This window comes from Cadophora gregata (genome assembly GCF_030347475.1).
Source record: "Cadophora gregata isolate MNR1 chromosome Unknown scaffold_18, whole genome shotgun sequence".
Classification (NCBI taxonomy): domain Eukaryota; kingdom Fungi; phylum Ascomycota; class Leotiomycetes; order Helotiales; family Ploettnerulaceae; genus Cadophora; species Cadophora gregata.
In genome coordinates, this window is record NW_026695941.1 from 127396 (window position 1) to 139832 (window position 12437).

Genomic DNA, 12437 nt, shown 5'->3' on the forward strand with positions numbered 1-12437 from the left:
TGTGCATGTTAAGAGGTAAGAATGTGTGAGGCTGCTGAGAACCCAATTGTTATGTAGGCAAGTAGGTATACATATATGTAGGTCTCTTGATCACTGATGCGAAAATTCTGTACTGTAGTGAGGACGGATTCCTGGGATTTGAAAGACGATTTTTTTTGCCAAACCAATCTTCAGCATAAAGATGGCGGAGAGACATGTTGTTACTTGGAAGATATGTTCTTGGGTTGATACCTTAAGTCCCAGCTTTAGTCTTACCTCTCCCATTCGAGGAGTAGAGCTGGACTGAGAAGTTTTGGAAGCCTTTCATACTGCCACCTGTGTTTACCTCGACCCGAGTTCCCCTCTCCCTTCTTTCGAGGAGCAATCCCAAGAACTTTACATCTGCTACCTAGTCCTTGTCCTTCTACGATGTTAATACGGACATTTTCTACACGTGTTTTTAGTCCAATGCCCGTTTGCTCTTCATATTTACCACAATTTATTATCATTTCTTGGGTGGAATTCGTTGTTGTCTGGGAACAATGTATCATACCGTACGACTGAAATCGCCTCAGCTGTTTAGGCGAGGAAGGAGGAAGCAATACAAGAGTAGAAAAAAGAATAGACATCGGTATTTCCTCCTCACATCTAGAACCTAATAGAGAGGGTTTTCCTTGGTCTTGTAGAGACTCGAGATGTCTTAATCAAGACCCAGTTCTACTACAACCCTGACATTCCTCTTACTTTTCACTCATCCAAGATCCAACACTCTACCAGTTCTTGTAGCGTACTGTGATAACCGTATCAAATAGCTCTGTACAATTCTCATACTTCCCAATAGAAACTGACTCAGGTTGCGAATCTGAACTTGTATGATATCCCATTCTCTGACTAGCAGCCGGAGGGAGGTATCTCATCCATTCTCCTAGAACAATGATACTACCTTCTCCAAGCAGAGCCCCTAAGCGATCAACCACCAACTACCGCCTGTGACCTGTCCAACATAAACACAGCGAGCGGAGCATTCTACAGCAGCAATGAAGACAAGAACCGGAGATTCGCTGCCCAAAAACCAAGTCGTCCAGGTTTCCATCATATCTAGTGAACGCTCTGCAAGTCGAACGTGCTTGGACTTGCTTTCTCCCTGCCATGGGTCTCAGTGACTTGACTGGTCTTGGCCCATGCTCTCAGACGTTCATGTGCTTTGTCTCTTGCGGTGCGTCCGGAATAGAAGTCCCAGATCGAATGTGCAGCTGCGCTAATAACGAGCGAAACTAGCAAAGCAGCTGGAAGGATGAATGTCGCACGTTTCAATAGGCCATCTTGTTTGTGTAGCCAGATTCGGATCGCAGTACCGATGAAAAGGCCACATCCTATGACATGATCTTGAAAGCGATGGCGTTGATGCCGATTGTAGTAGAGCATGCTGAGCATCGCACATGCCATCGAAGCACAGACAAAAAGAGATGGAGTAGGGTCGAGGAACACATCTTTCAACATAGTACAGTCCGAAGTGTTGTTCTGGGATGTGTTAGCTTTGCTTGACCCTTGGGGAAGTTGGGGATTCTACCTGGTGAGAGAGCGGACACAGTTGATATCGAACGAATGGCCAGAGCGCGGAAGGTGTTCCCAATTGGTCCCGTGGTGGGCTCGCTTCTCGATTCCATGACCACTTGTAGCTGCCCATAATGGCTATCAAAGGCACTTGAGCCAATGGTAGCAAGCATTCATACAAGATCTGTTGTGTCCAGTTTTGAGAGCTCTTTGGAAACTGATCGGGATCTGGACAACGAAGAAATGTCAGATCATCGTTAAGTGATCCATCCATGATTGGATCCGATGTTTTGCGCCGCAGATCTGTAGCTTTGCCAGATGGGAGATAGAAGAGTATGGCGTTAGTCGAGTCATAGATTGAGGGGGGATCCAAGTATATATGTCGTTCGTCCTTTGAAAGTTTGAGGACTTGCTGCACTATGAGGCCACCGAAGCTGTGTGCGATGAATACGATTGGTCTCCGTCTGGTTTCCTCCGAATTTCTCTCCCTGGAAATGTGTCGCAGCAGCACCTGCGCATGCTCGTGGATCATGTCTGAGGCTATCGCTTGCCTCCTCTCCTTTCTCAGACCCCTTTCGTTGTACTTGTACGAGTATATCCTGGCTTCTAGAGAGCCCAAGGCTTGCTCTATATTCAGCAGGTCGCTCCGTATTCTGGAATCTTTGTTTTGTAGTGGGTATTCTACACTCCACGTTGATGACGAGCCCTCTGCTTGGCCATGAACCAGAACGATATCACAGACTCTCCTCGCAAGATCGCAGAGCTGAATTGCGTGTGCTGCGACGCCTAAAATTGACAGAGGTTCCATCGCGGTATACGTGATTCGATAGTTAAGGGCGGTGGCCGAAGGAAGCTATCGTTTGATCAGGAAAAGGTTCGACTCAAGGAGTAGTTCTCGTTGGCTTTCTTGAGGACCTAGATAAGTATATTCAGCATGGAAAGCGCTCGTGACAGCTCGATGCTTACTTACATGTGTGTGATATTGGCACCCTCTTTGACCTTCTTTGATGTTGATTTATCGTAGGAAAAACGCAGCTTGCGCCTGGGAACAGTGGTGAGGCTGAAGATACGTGGCACAGGATTCGTCGAACATTGTCAGCTCATTCAACTTCTGTTCAACACCTTACCTCGACCGCACTCCAACTCGCCCAACCCCAGCTCCACTAACAGTACTCTCGCCATCATCTCTGACCCCTACGACATCCCGACACATGATTCAAAGCAGATAATCACGAATGATCGTGTGAATACCCAAGTATCGCCCTGCCGATCCCTAGTTGTTCGACCAGCCCCAGATAACCCATTCTCCTACGATTCTTGTCCATTCGAGGACTCCGAATAGCACCTGTATACTCGACACATTGTTTGGCAATCAAAACTACCTCCCTTGGAGGAAGTTCTAGGCACAGACACCGCTCGGTATGTAGCCCGATACATATCTGCCATGCCATAAACGGCCTCTGACGTTGTTACAGCTGGCATGCAGCATGCAGTAGTTTTGCGAGCATTGTTACTTTCACAAGTCAAAATCAAGACATCCTTGAAAAAGATCATCGATATTTCCCCACAGTCCCCAGACGGGAACCAAGCGGGCACCATGGGTAGCGTTGATCCACCCACTTTGCCAGGCTCTAGGCGAAGCAGGGCTCCAACAATTACCATTGATACCACTGCCTCCGAGCAGACAGTCATTGAAAACCACGTCGAAACTCGGGAGACGCTCTCCGAACTGTCGTCTTTCGAAAGTCGACCAACATCACCTCACAATGTATCCTGCCCGGGTGTGTGTGGAAATTCTGGAGGATTCCTCGCCGTGCCAGGTGCTAGAACTAGAGCCAGACAGAATTCCATTGAGAATGAAGATACCTACAAGCATGAATCTTGTTACACTGTCACCGAGACGGCATTGGATGAAGATGCTCAAAGTCCAGATCCTGGCTCCGAGAAGGACTTCCAGGTCAACGACAACGCGTTTGCATTCAGCCCAGGACAGCTCAACAAGCTGTTCAACCCAAAGTCTCTTTCTGCTTTCTATGCATTGAGAGGACTGTCGGGACTTGAAAAGGGGTTGAGAACCGATCGGTGCGCTGGACTTGACATCCACAGTAGCCAATCAATTTATCAGACAGAACCCGGAGGTAGAGATGCAATGCATGCAGCTTCCTCTTCTCCCTCGCCTCTCAATGGTCTTACACGTTCCACGGCTCCATCCTCTCGTTACGCGACCCAGAGCATAGAGAAATTCAACGAGGCAGATACTGCCCACCTCGTTCCATACACAGGATCTGGAAGAGTAACGCCAGGCACTGGTAACGGAAACGGTGACTTCTTCTGCCCTATGGGTATCACTGGTACCAAAGTCACCAAAGACGCCGCCTCTGACATTCTCAAGGATGACAGCCTTGGTTCTATTGTCAAAGATTGGATATGGGGAATAGCAGCGCACAATGCTGTAAAAGAAATCCTTTCCTTCATCTATGCAGAGTATCTAATCCCCGTCGTGGACTGGAGATTGACCTTCTTGAACCTAGTGCTACTGTCTTGCAATTGCGAGAGCAAGTTTGCTTTAGTTATACTTGTGCTCGCGAAGAAGCTCCTGGCGGTGACTGACAGCGAGATCGAGTCCAAGTCCTACCAACTTAGATTTGCAAAGCGGAGCTGCACTCCACCGTCCGCTCGTCACAAAGCACTACAACTACAACAGACACCAAATTTGTCTCAAAGACTGTTCGTGGCATTTGGTGGATTGGCGCTATCCTTGCCTGTGGTTGCTGCCACCTCTGATGAGTGGCCCTCAAGCAATTGGATGAAACCCACGTTATCATCCACCGCTGCCATTACCACTAGCAAGGCAGTAGCTACCACACAGCCAAGTATTGGGAGAGAAAGCCCCTTGAGAGAGGATTGGGTTAGATCACTAGCTCCATTGTATGACATTCTATGGACCATAGCGATCACAGTAGTCGCCTTCGCGATCTTTCGGTGGTTCTGCGGCTCACGTAGTCGAAGAATCGACAAAGCGAGGAAGTACTGCTTCTTCTGGATGGTGGTGTTTCAGGCCCTCTTCTTCCTCATAAGAGATGATCCTGATTCACCACCAGGATTTCTCTTCGGGTAAATACACAGAAACCACCTGTTGTGCTTGTGCGGCTCCAGCTAACCGAGCAACAGACTATTCATCGGGTCAGGTCTGTTTACGTATAAATCAGCCGCTCGAGGTGCTGCACGATTCGGATTTGGTCTCTTCTATGCCCTTGCGGGGATCGTGATGGGTGTCATTATATCGATCATTACGCTACCATTTATCAGGACCAAGTCCGGGAATCCAAGTTGGGAGACAATCCTCTTCCCATCTATTTCCGTGGCATTTGCAGCATTGGAGATCGGATCCCAATGCTTCCTAGCAAATATGAATTATCGCGATGAAGACGAGATCAACGACGAGGCTGGTAGTGGAAAAGGACTGCCGATGTACCGGTACCCACATTCCAGGAGTACACCAAGTCCACAGAGCACTTGGCTCGAGAGAACTCACCAGTGGCAAGAGAGCCAGATCAGTAGGGCTTGCAGTATTCGTCTGGGCCGTGAACCCAATGGACTAGAGTACCACGGGACTTATCCTCAAGTCCAAGGCATCTCACATTCGGTGGACTTGCCGCATCCGGAATCCTTTGTCTCCGCTGACGACGACTACCGGCCTGCAGGCAGTTAGATGTAGATTTTTTGTCTCGCTCTAGTATCAGTGGGCAAACCATGACGAAGGTTCTGTTCTGACATTAGCGATTTCCCGAACATACTATGCATGTCAGCATTAACAATATGTTCTCTTTGGGATAGACAAATATTTAGAAAGGAATGAATACAAAATCCATGACTAAACTTTCAAAATGGTATCACACTTCGCACCATCCACCATCCTATCTTCACTAGCCAGTGGTGAACGACAGACACAAACACAAACATACTAACTGATATTCCTTCCCACAGCGTAGATTACTTAACCTATCGAGTCGTGTCGAGTCAAACACGTCTAGCCCGTACTGACTGACTGACTTCCCAATTCTTTCCTAGCTTATTTGATATATATCACTAACTTTACCCAGTCGAAGCAACAGTAAGGTATACTTTTTACAGCTCAAGCTCACCTTCAATCGTTCCTAATCGTTCCTGCTAATGAAATAGGGTTCTGTAGACTCAACATTCAGATCTACTAATCATGACAGACCATGAAGTGGATGGAGGCAAGGAAATATCGCAACGTATCACAAGCATCACAAAGCATCATACACAACAAGACCAGATTTATTATATTTTTCAATGCTTCATTCACTTCTGTTTCGATAATATCTACCATTCCCTATCTACACATACAACAACCAACCAAAACAAAAAGGAAAGGGAAAGGGGAAAGCGAGCAGAGAAGGAAAAAGTCACACTCGACCGACATATCTACCAACCCTTCAGCTCTCCTCCTCAAAGCCGGCTAATCAACCGTCTCCTCACCCGAGGGAGGGAAGGCGGGATCCATCGACCAAGAAGTAGATCGTCAGGTGATTGATATGGATGAGGTGACTGACTCCCTTGCCCATGTGATTGAGAGCTACTCGCCCATTCCTTCCAGCACCGTCATCATTATGCAACTCCATATCCATCCATCCTTTCATCCAACCCGCCTAAAACAATTTGATTTCGCTTGCTTGCTTGATTTCCAATCCAATCCATCCAGGTGTTTTATGTATGTAAGTGATATCTCATCTCATCTCATCTCTCCAATTCAGATCTCCGCTTGTGACTTGTGTAGGTGTATGTATGACAGAAGAAGGAGAAGGAGAAAGATGTTAAACCTTCAACGCTATGTAAGGACAATTGAGAAGGGAGAGAGCATGATTACAGACGAGAGCCGTGGATGGTCTTCATGTCGACGGCGAGCTCGCGGCCGTGGTCGCTGATGACGAGGACGCGGACGCTGCCACGGCCGGTCTCGAAGGCGTCGGAGAGACGGGACCAGAGGTTGGATTGGTCGATGACGGGGAGGGATTGCTTGACGTCGCCGGTCTCGGTCATGGCGACGACTGTAAAAGGGTAGGTTAGCAGATGCTAAGATAATTAGAGTGATAGGGGGAGAGTGAGGAACTTACCGGATCCGTCTTGGAGGTCAAGAACTCGGTATTGCTTGAAAACAGGGCCGAGCATGGTCTGGACGACAACGCTTGGGCTTGGGTTGGAGATGAACGAGGACTCCTCGTGCAATTGCTTGGTGAAGAGGTCGACGCCCAAGTATCTATGCTGGCCGGTAGCAGAGGAGGTGGTGATGCGGATGACCTGGCAAGGACGGCCTTGGAGGATCAGGAGATCGCCGAGGCGGATGTGGTGGCATGGGATGGTGACGGTGTTGGGGGTGTATGCTGGCTCTGGGATGGAAGCTGGCAAAGGAGCAGCGCTGGAGCGACTTCCTCCTATGGTAATGTCAATCTCTTCCCGATCAACGTGGTTGTGATGATGGTGGTGGTGGTGACGTCCCAGGACACGGTCAGCAGCCTTGTGGAGGCCGTGTCTGATGGAGTGGTAGTGGCCTGTCACGGACGTTTAGGTTAAGGATGGTGGTGACAGAGAGAGATTGACTTACCATCTTCGTCGTAGTAACCCATCTTGTCTGATTTACGGGTGAACCGGGGAGGGTCTACGGTCTCTTCGGTAACGTGAACGTGGGAGCGTTGAGCTTGGAAGCGAGGCGGGTCGACGGTCTCTTCGGTGAAGCGAACCTGTTCTCTTTGTGTTGCTTGGAAACGTGGAGGATCAACAGTGGTACCGCTGACACGAACTTCCTCTCGGTATTGTTGTGGTTGGAAGCTAGGAGGGTCTACAGTAGACTCGTAGCGGGTCTCTTCACGGTAGCTAGGTTGGAAGCGGGAACGATATTCACGCTCGGCGACGTCGATCTGGGTACCTTCGTATCGGCGGCGTTGAGGACCTTCGATGTGGACAGTGGTATCGTGGTGGTGATGATGTCTGCGGTGTGGAAGCTCGACGTCGATATGGGTAGTGGAGTGCTTGGATGGTCTGAAGAGAGAAGATGTTAGGAAGGATGATCGAAGAAGATGTCGGTGAAGGGTTACTGTGTCAACAAACAAGAGATAAAAAGAGGCGCTGAAGAATAAATAAAGTCAAATGAAATGGCTAGGGTCAATGTAGATCCGGGCGCTTGGACTACTAATTTGACCAATTCTAAGAGAGAAACATAGTTTCGGGACACGAGTACAGTGGAGCCATTTCGTTGCAGAGCTGGAGTGGCTGCTGCACAGGAAAGAGATCCGCTGCCCACATGCATGAACAACAAACAGCGAGACAACAACATGAACACAACACAGCTAAAAGCAAATAAAATGAAGCAGAAGCTGCCCTGACTGACCTTCTTTCCTCGCGGATGTAGATATCTTCCCTGCGGCTCGGACGGTGGTGATGTTCCTCTTCACGAGTGATATGGACCTCTTCCTGGAACTGCTCGTTGCGGGGAGGGAGATTGGCGGAGAAAGAGGATTGACCTTCCCGTCCGACGCGCTGCTCTTGTGCTAGGTGGAATTCACCCTCGACGTGAGTCTGGGTGGTTGTTGCTACGTCGTCGCTCCGGTACGACGATGGGAAGATGCTGAAGGGGATCGGGACGCGGGCGTCAAAGTCCAGGTTGACGACCTATGAGGCGAGAACTCTTCTCGAATGCCTTTCGACGTGCGCGAAAGGAAGACAAGAAGGGGTCTCTTGCTTCTTGGGGAAAGAAGGGGGGAAGAAAGCGTAGGGACGCTTTCTTGACTCTGTTCTTTCGATGGGAGGGAGGGATGGGAGTAGGATGAAGGTGAGGGTGTAGATGTGAGGTTGATTTTGGGGGATGGAAATGTGGGAAGAAGAAGATGGTTTTCGGATGTGGAGGAATGGAAGGTCTCTCTCCTTTTGAGCGCAAGGGTGTGTGGTGAAATAAGCGGGTGGGTTGTTGACTTCGTTGTTTACGCGCTAATAAGTGGAGCTAGTCAGGGGTCTTTGCCGGGATGTGAGTCTCAAAGAGGCCAAAACGAAAGTGAAGAGGCTGGTCCAAGCTCAAGCTCGAATTTGATGGAGAAACATTGAAAGTGAAGATGATTGGATAAATAGAGGACGGAGGACTTTTAGATACAATTGGAAGACCTGATTGGATGTATCTTTGAAGATAAGAGGAGCTGTCTGATCTGTTCCTTTGCATTTGGCGGAGTCTGGTGCATGTTGAACGACGGCAGAGCTTCTACAGGGGTGGTTGGCCAGCCATGACCGATGCACCATCACGAAGCTTCAAAACAATAATTGGACAACCTTAAAGTCTTTTTGATTGGATATTCGTGTCAGAACACATGTTGAACACTTCATGAAGGGATACGACGTCTTGTTTGCAGCATACAGCTCCAATTAAACCACTCATACTTTACTGGTGTGGGGATTCAGGTTTGACCTTCAGAGCCTCGTCAAGTTCTGGATGCTCTGAGCGACGTTTCACAGCATATATCTTTTGCAGATTCCTTTTTCTGCCTACTTGATTAAAGCCTAACGGCGGGGAAAGGCTTTGATTACCTACAGTAGTAAAAACTAGATATGTGTCTTTCGCAGTTGGTGGGGAGATTTAGATCTGGGTTCTGTTACTTTGCCCTTTTCCTCTAACTCGGCAACTCAAATCTCTCCGAGGGAGCTTCATGAACACAACAGCTGGACAACCAGCTCGAAACATATCATGGTGTGCAGGTCGAAGAAACCTCTCAATATATTTCCCGCATCTCTACACCCTCAATCCAGGCAGGAACCTTTCCTACTGGCCGCCTCACTACCAGCCTCTCTCTCCTCTTCCACACACAAGGCAAATCACCATGCACCTCTACACCTCTGCATCATCAATTCTGCAGGCAAACAGCCTCACCTAGTCGATCTCGAGCCTTCTCACCTCTCGTATGAGGAAGCAGGAGATTTTCCATTGGAACCATTCAGCTCTCCTCGAGGCTGATAACTGTCCGATGATAGGATATCCCCCGTCGGAGCTGCATACCATCGCTCGTGGACCATAATTATTGGATGTTGACATTAGGTTATGCACGTTGCGTTTGTGCTGCGTTTGTGCTGCCCTGTCCAGTCCAGCCCGTTACTTTTCCCTCTCCTTTTTTCTTTTTCTTCACATGTCACCCAACCTCTTTTTTCACCACCAGTGTATTCCCCCTCCCTCCCTCCCTCTCTCTCCATCACATCCTCATTTTCTCAAACAATGTAAAAATCTCAATTTCATTATCACAACGAGAACAATCATCCGCATCACAAGCAGACCTCGGTCCCATCTCCATTCTGCAACCCGACACCTAGACAAGCCCCACAGGACCGGCCAGCGACCGTATCCATAGCAACGACTTGCCATCGGTGCCCCGGCTGCGCTGCGGAAGCCAATCCAAGCTGGGAATAGGGGGGGGGGGAGGGGGGGTACGGCTAAGGCTAGCGCGCGGCCCACGTTCAGGGTTTCTTCAGCTGGCGTGGCCTGGCTTCGCGCCATCACGGGGCAGATAAAAGTGACCGACAACGGTAGGGAGGTAAATGTAGTAGGTAGGCGAGACTTTCCGAGATCTCCGGGAATAGAGAGGAGTGTTGTTTTTGTTTGTTTGGATGGATAGATAGAGATGTTGTGATCGTGATGATGGGGATGTTCGAGTGAACGAACAAAAGAGTTCCTGATTGATTGATTGATTGATTGATTGATTGATTGATTGATTGATTGATTGATTGATTGATTGATTGATTGATTGATTGATTGATTGATTGATTGATTGATTGATTGATTGATGATTTTGTGGATTGGGGTTTTCGATGAAGAGTTCGCAATTCTCTTTCTTTCGTTTTCTTTGAAGCGCTGTACCCAGCAGACCTTTCAGTGAAGCTCTGCTGTTTCTGCTTTCTCGCTTTTCTGTTTGTTTATTTCACACCTTTTTTTTCTGGTTCACCGTCACATCTTTTTTCGTTAGGAACTCATCAAGTATTCAAATCTTGATTTACATTATCAATTTTTGCTAGCCATGCAAAATCGCAACCTGCTCAAGTATAATGCGGCAATTGTTTCCCATCCATCTCCCCATTTGCTCCTTTCCCTCTAACACTATTCCCAATATCAAGCCCCTCCAGATTCCCATCCGCTCTATTACTCACCCTCTTCACCCCCTCCGGCACCTTAAAATGCGACTTCAACGGCGTCCAACTCTCCTCATTATAATCCCCCTGAACCTTCCTACACGTCTTCAATCCCCACTCCGTCACCCCCACCATAAAGCAACTCTCAAACATAAACGCCATACTCCCCTCCCCAACCTTCACAGGCTTCAGATCCGCACCCGAAGCCTTCTCGTGCGTCCCCGCATCAGGCCCATGCGCACTCATGACATTATGCAGACTCGCGCCCGCAGGCTGGAAGCCGCCTCCCGTCTTAGCATCGTACTCGCCGCCGATGAGGCCCATGAACTCGGACATGGTGTTGCGATGGTACCAGGGCGGGCGGAAGGTGTCTTCGCCGACGAGCCAGCGTGGAGGGAAGATCACGAAGTCGGCGACGGCGGTGCCGATGTGGTCTGAAGGGGCGGAGAGGACGGTGAAGATGCTGGGGTCGGGGTGGTCGAAGGAGATGCTGCCGATGGTGTTGAAGCGGCCGAGGTCGTACTTGTATGGGTAGTATAGACCGTGCCAGGCTACGACGTTGTAGGGAGTGTGGTTTTGCTTTGCGGCGAAGAGGTGTCCGTTGAATTTGGAGAGAACGGTGTATGTTTCTGTGGTACCTTCTTCGTAGGCTGCGACTGGGGCTTGGAAATCTCGAGCATTGGCTAGACAGTTCGATCCAATAGGTCCAAGTTCTGGGAGTTGGAAATGCCCTTGATACAACTCCAAGATGTATCCTCGTACTGGTCCTTCGGGTAGCTCAACTCGATATCTGATTCCTCTTGGGATGACACAGATCTCATTAGGACGAACGAGGATCCTGCCCAGTTCGGTCTGAATATCCAAAACTCCATGCTGAAGCACAATCAAGAAATCTCCATCCGCAGAGTAGAACGCGGAAGTCTTATCCATGCTCTTCCCAGCCGCGAATATGAATATTCCCAATCCAGTCTTCATTGTAGGATCTCCCGCTCCAGCAACCAACTTCAAGCTATGTACCCAATCCACGGTCTCATCTAGGTCGAATGGATCCCACCGCAGCTGGTTTGGGATCTGATGTAGCTTGTCTCCCTCAGGATTCGTATTGTATGTCGATGCTTCGCGGGCATTGAAAGGAGAGTGCGCGGCTGAGGGGAGGATTCGGTACAGCCATGTTTGCTGGTTCTCGTGGCGGGGTGCTGTGAATGCTGTTCCGGAAAGCTTCTCGGCGTAGAGACCGTAGGGAGGTTTTTGGGGAGAGTTTGTTCCTATGGGGAGGGCACCGACGATGGCTTCTGACCTGTATTTATTAGAATAATTATCTCCAGATTTTCATTGAAATCATCTTACTCATGGTAAGAGCCAAAGCCGTTCTGGTATTTGTATTTCTCTGGGGTGCTGAACTTCGTGACGGGCATGATTGCGGTTGTGTAGAAGTCAGGGATGTGGTTCAGTTCTTCTGACCAAAACTAGAGATGAATAACAAAGTATATAAATGTCCTCAAAAAGCGCGAGAACTTTCAATTAATTCCTTTCATTGCTAAGCTGATGATGCTCTTACGGAGGAGTTCGCGGAAGCTACCCCACATTCAACTCGGTTTAAGGAATTATGGGGTGCGGAATGGGCGGGCTGAATTCCGTGGGGTGTGGATGCATGAAAGCCGTGAAGCAACGGCGCGGGAAACTGGGTTGGAGCCGGATGTTTAATAGAGACACCCTTGTTACCA

General features: G+C 48.9%; 4 protein-coding genes across 4 annotated transcripts; 1 reads left to right on the forward strand and 3 right to left on the reverse strand.

Annotated features, from left to right (window-relative positions):
• Positions 1–1077: 1077 nt before the first annotated feature.
• On the reverse strand, positions 1078–2341 carry ONS95_006453 (uncharacterized protein; the record flags this gene model as incomplete). Its single annotated transcript, XM_058499914.1, has 2 exons — positions 1078–1500; positions 1550–2341. The coding sequence occupies 2 exons, from the start codon at positions 2339–2341 to the stop codon at positions 1078–1080; spliced, it is 1215 nt and encodes a 404-aa protein (XP_058349748.1).
• A 789-nt stretch (positions 2342–3130) lies between these two features.
• ONS95_006454 (uncharacterized protein) lies at positions 3131–5245 on the forward strand (the record flags this gene model as incomplete). Its single annotated transcript, XM_058499915.1, has 2 exons — positions 3131–4647; positions 4705–5245. 2 exons carry the CDS (start codon positions 3131–3133, stop codon positions 5243–5245), a joined length of 2058 nt encoding a protein of 685 aa, XP_058349749.1.
• Positions 5246–5758: 513 nt separating this feature from the next.
• Positions 5759–8764, reverse strand: ONS95_006455 (uncharacterized protein; the record flags this gene model as incomplete). The annotated part of the gene is made up of 4 exons (XM_058499916.1): positions 5759–6989; positions 7160–7593; positions 7943–8223; positions 8699–8764. The coding sequence occupies 4 exons, from the start codon at positions 8762–8764 to the stop codon at positions 6640–6642; spliced, it is 1131 nt and encodes a 376-aa protein (XP_058349750.1). The 3' UTR covers positions 5759–6639.
• A 194-nt stretch (positions 8765–8958) lies between these two features.
• On the reverse strand, positions 8959–12267 carry ONS95_006456 (uncharacterized protein). The gene is made up of 2 exons (XM_058499917.1): positions 12061–12267; positions 8959–12010 (listed from the first exon to the last, which is right to left on the reverse strand). The coding sequence occupies exons 1-2, from the start codon at positions 12126–12128 to the stop codon at positions 10621–10623; spliced, it is 1458 nt and encodes a 485-aa protein (XP_058349751.1). The 5' UTR covers positions 12129–12267; the 3' UTR covers positions 8959–10620.
• Positions 12268–12437: the final 170 nt, after the last annotated feature.

Bases quoted from the DNA above. Each gene is read 5' to 3' on its own strand.
- ONS95_006456 (XM_058499917.1), bottom strand. From the start codon at position 12,128: ATGCCCGTCACGAAGTTCAGCACCCCAGAGAAATACAAATACCAGAAC. The intron at 12,011-12,060 runs GTAAGATGATTT...TAATAAATACAG, and splicing joins GGCTTTGGCTCTTACCATGA to GTCAGAAGCCATCGTCGGTG.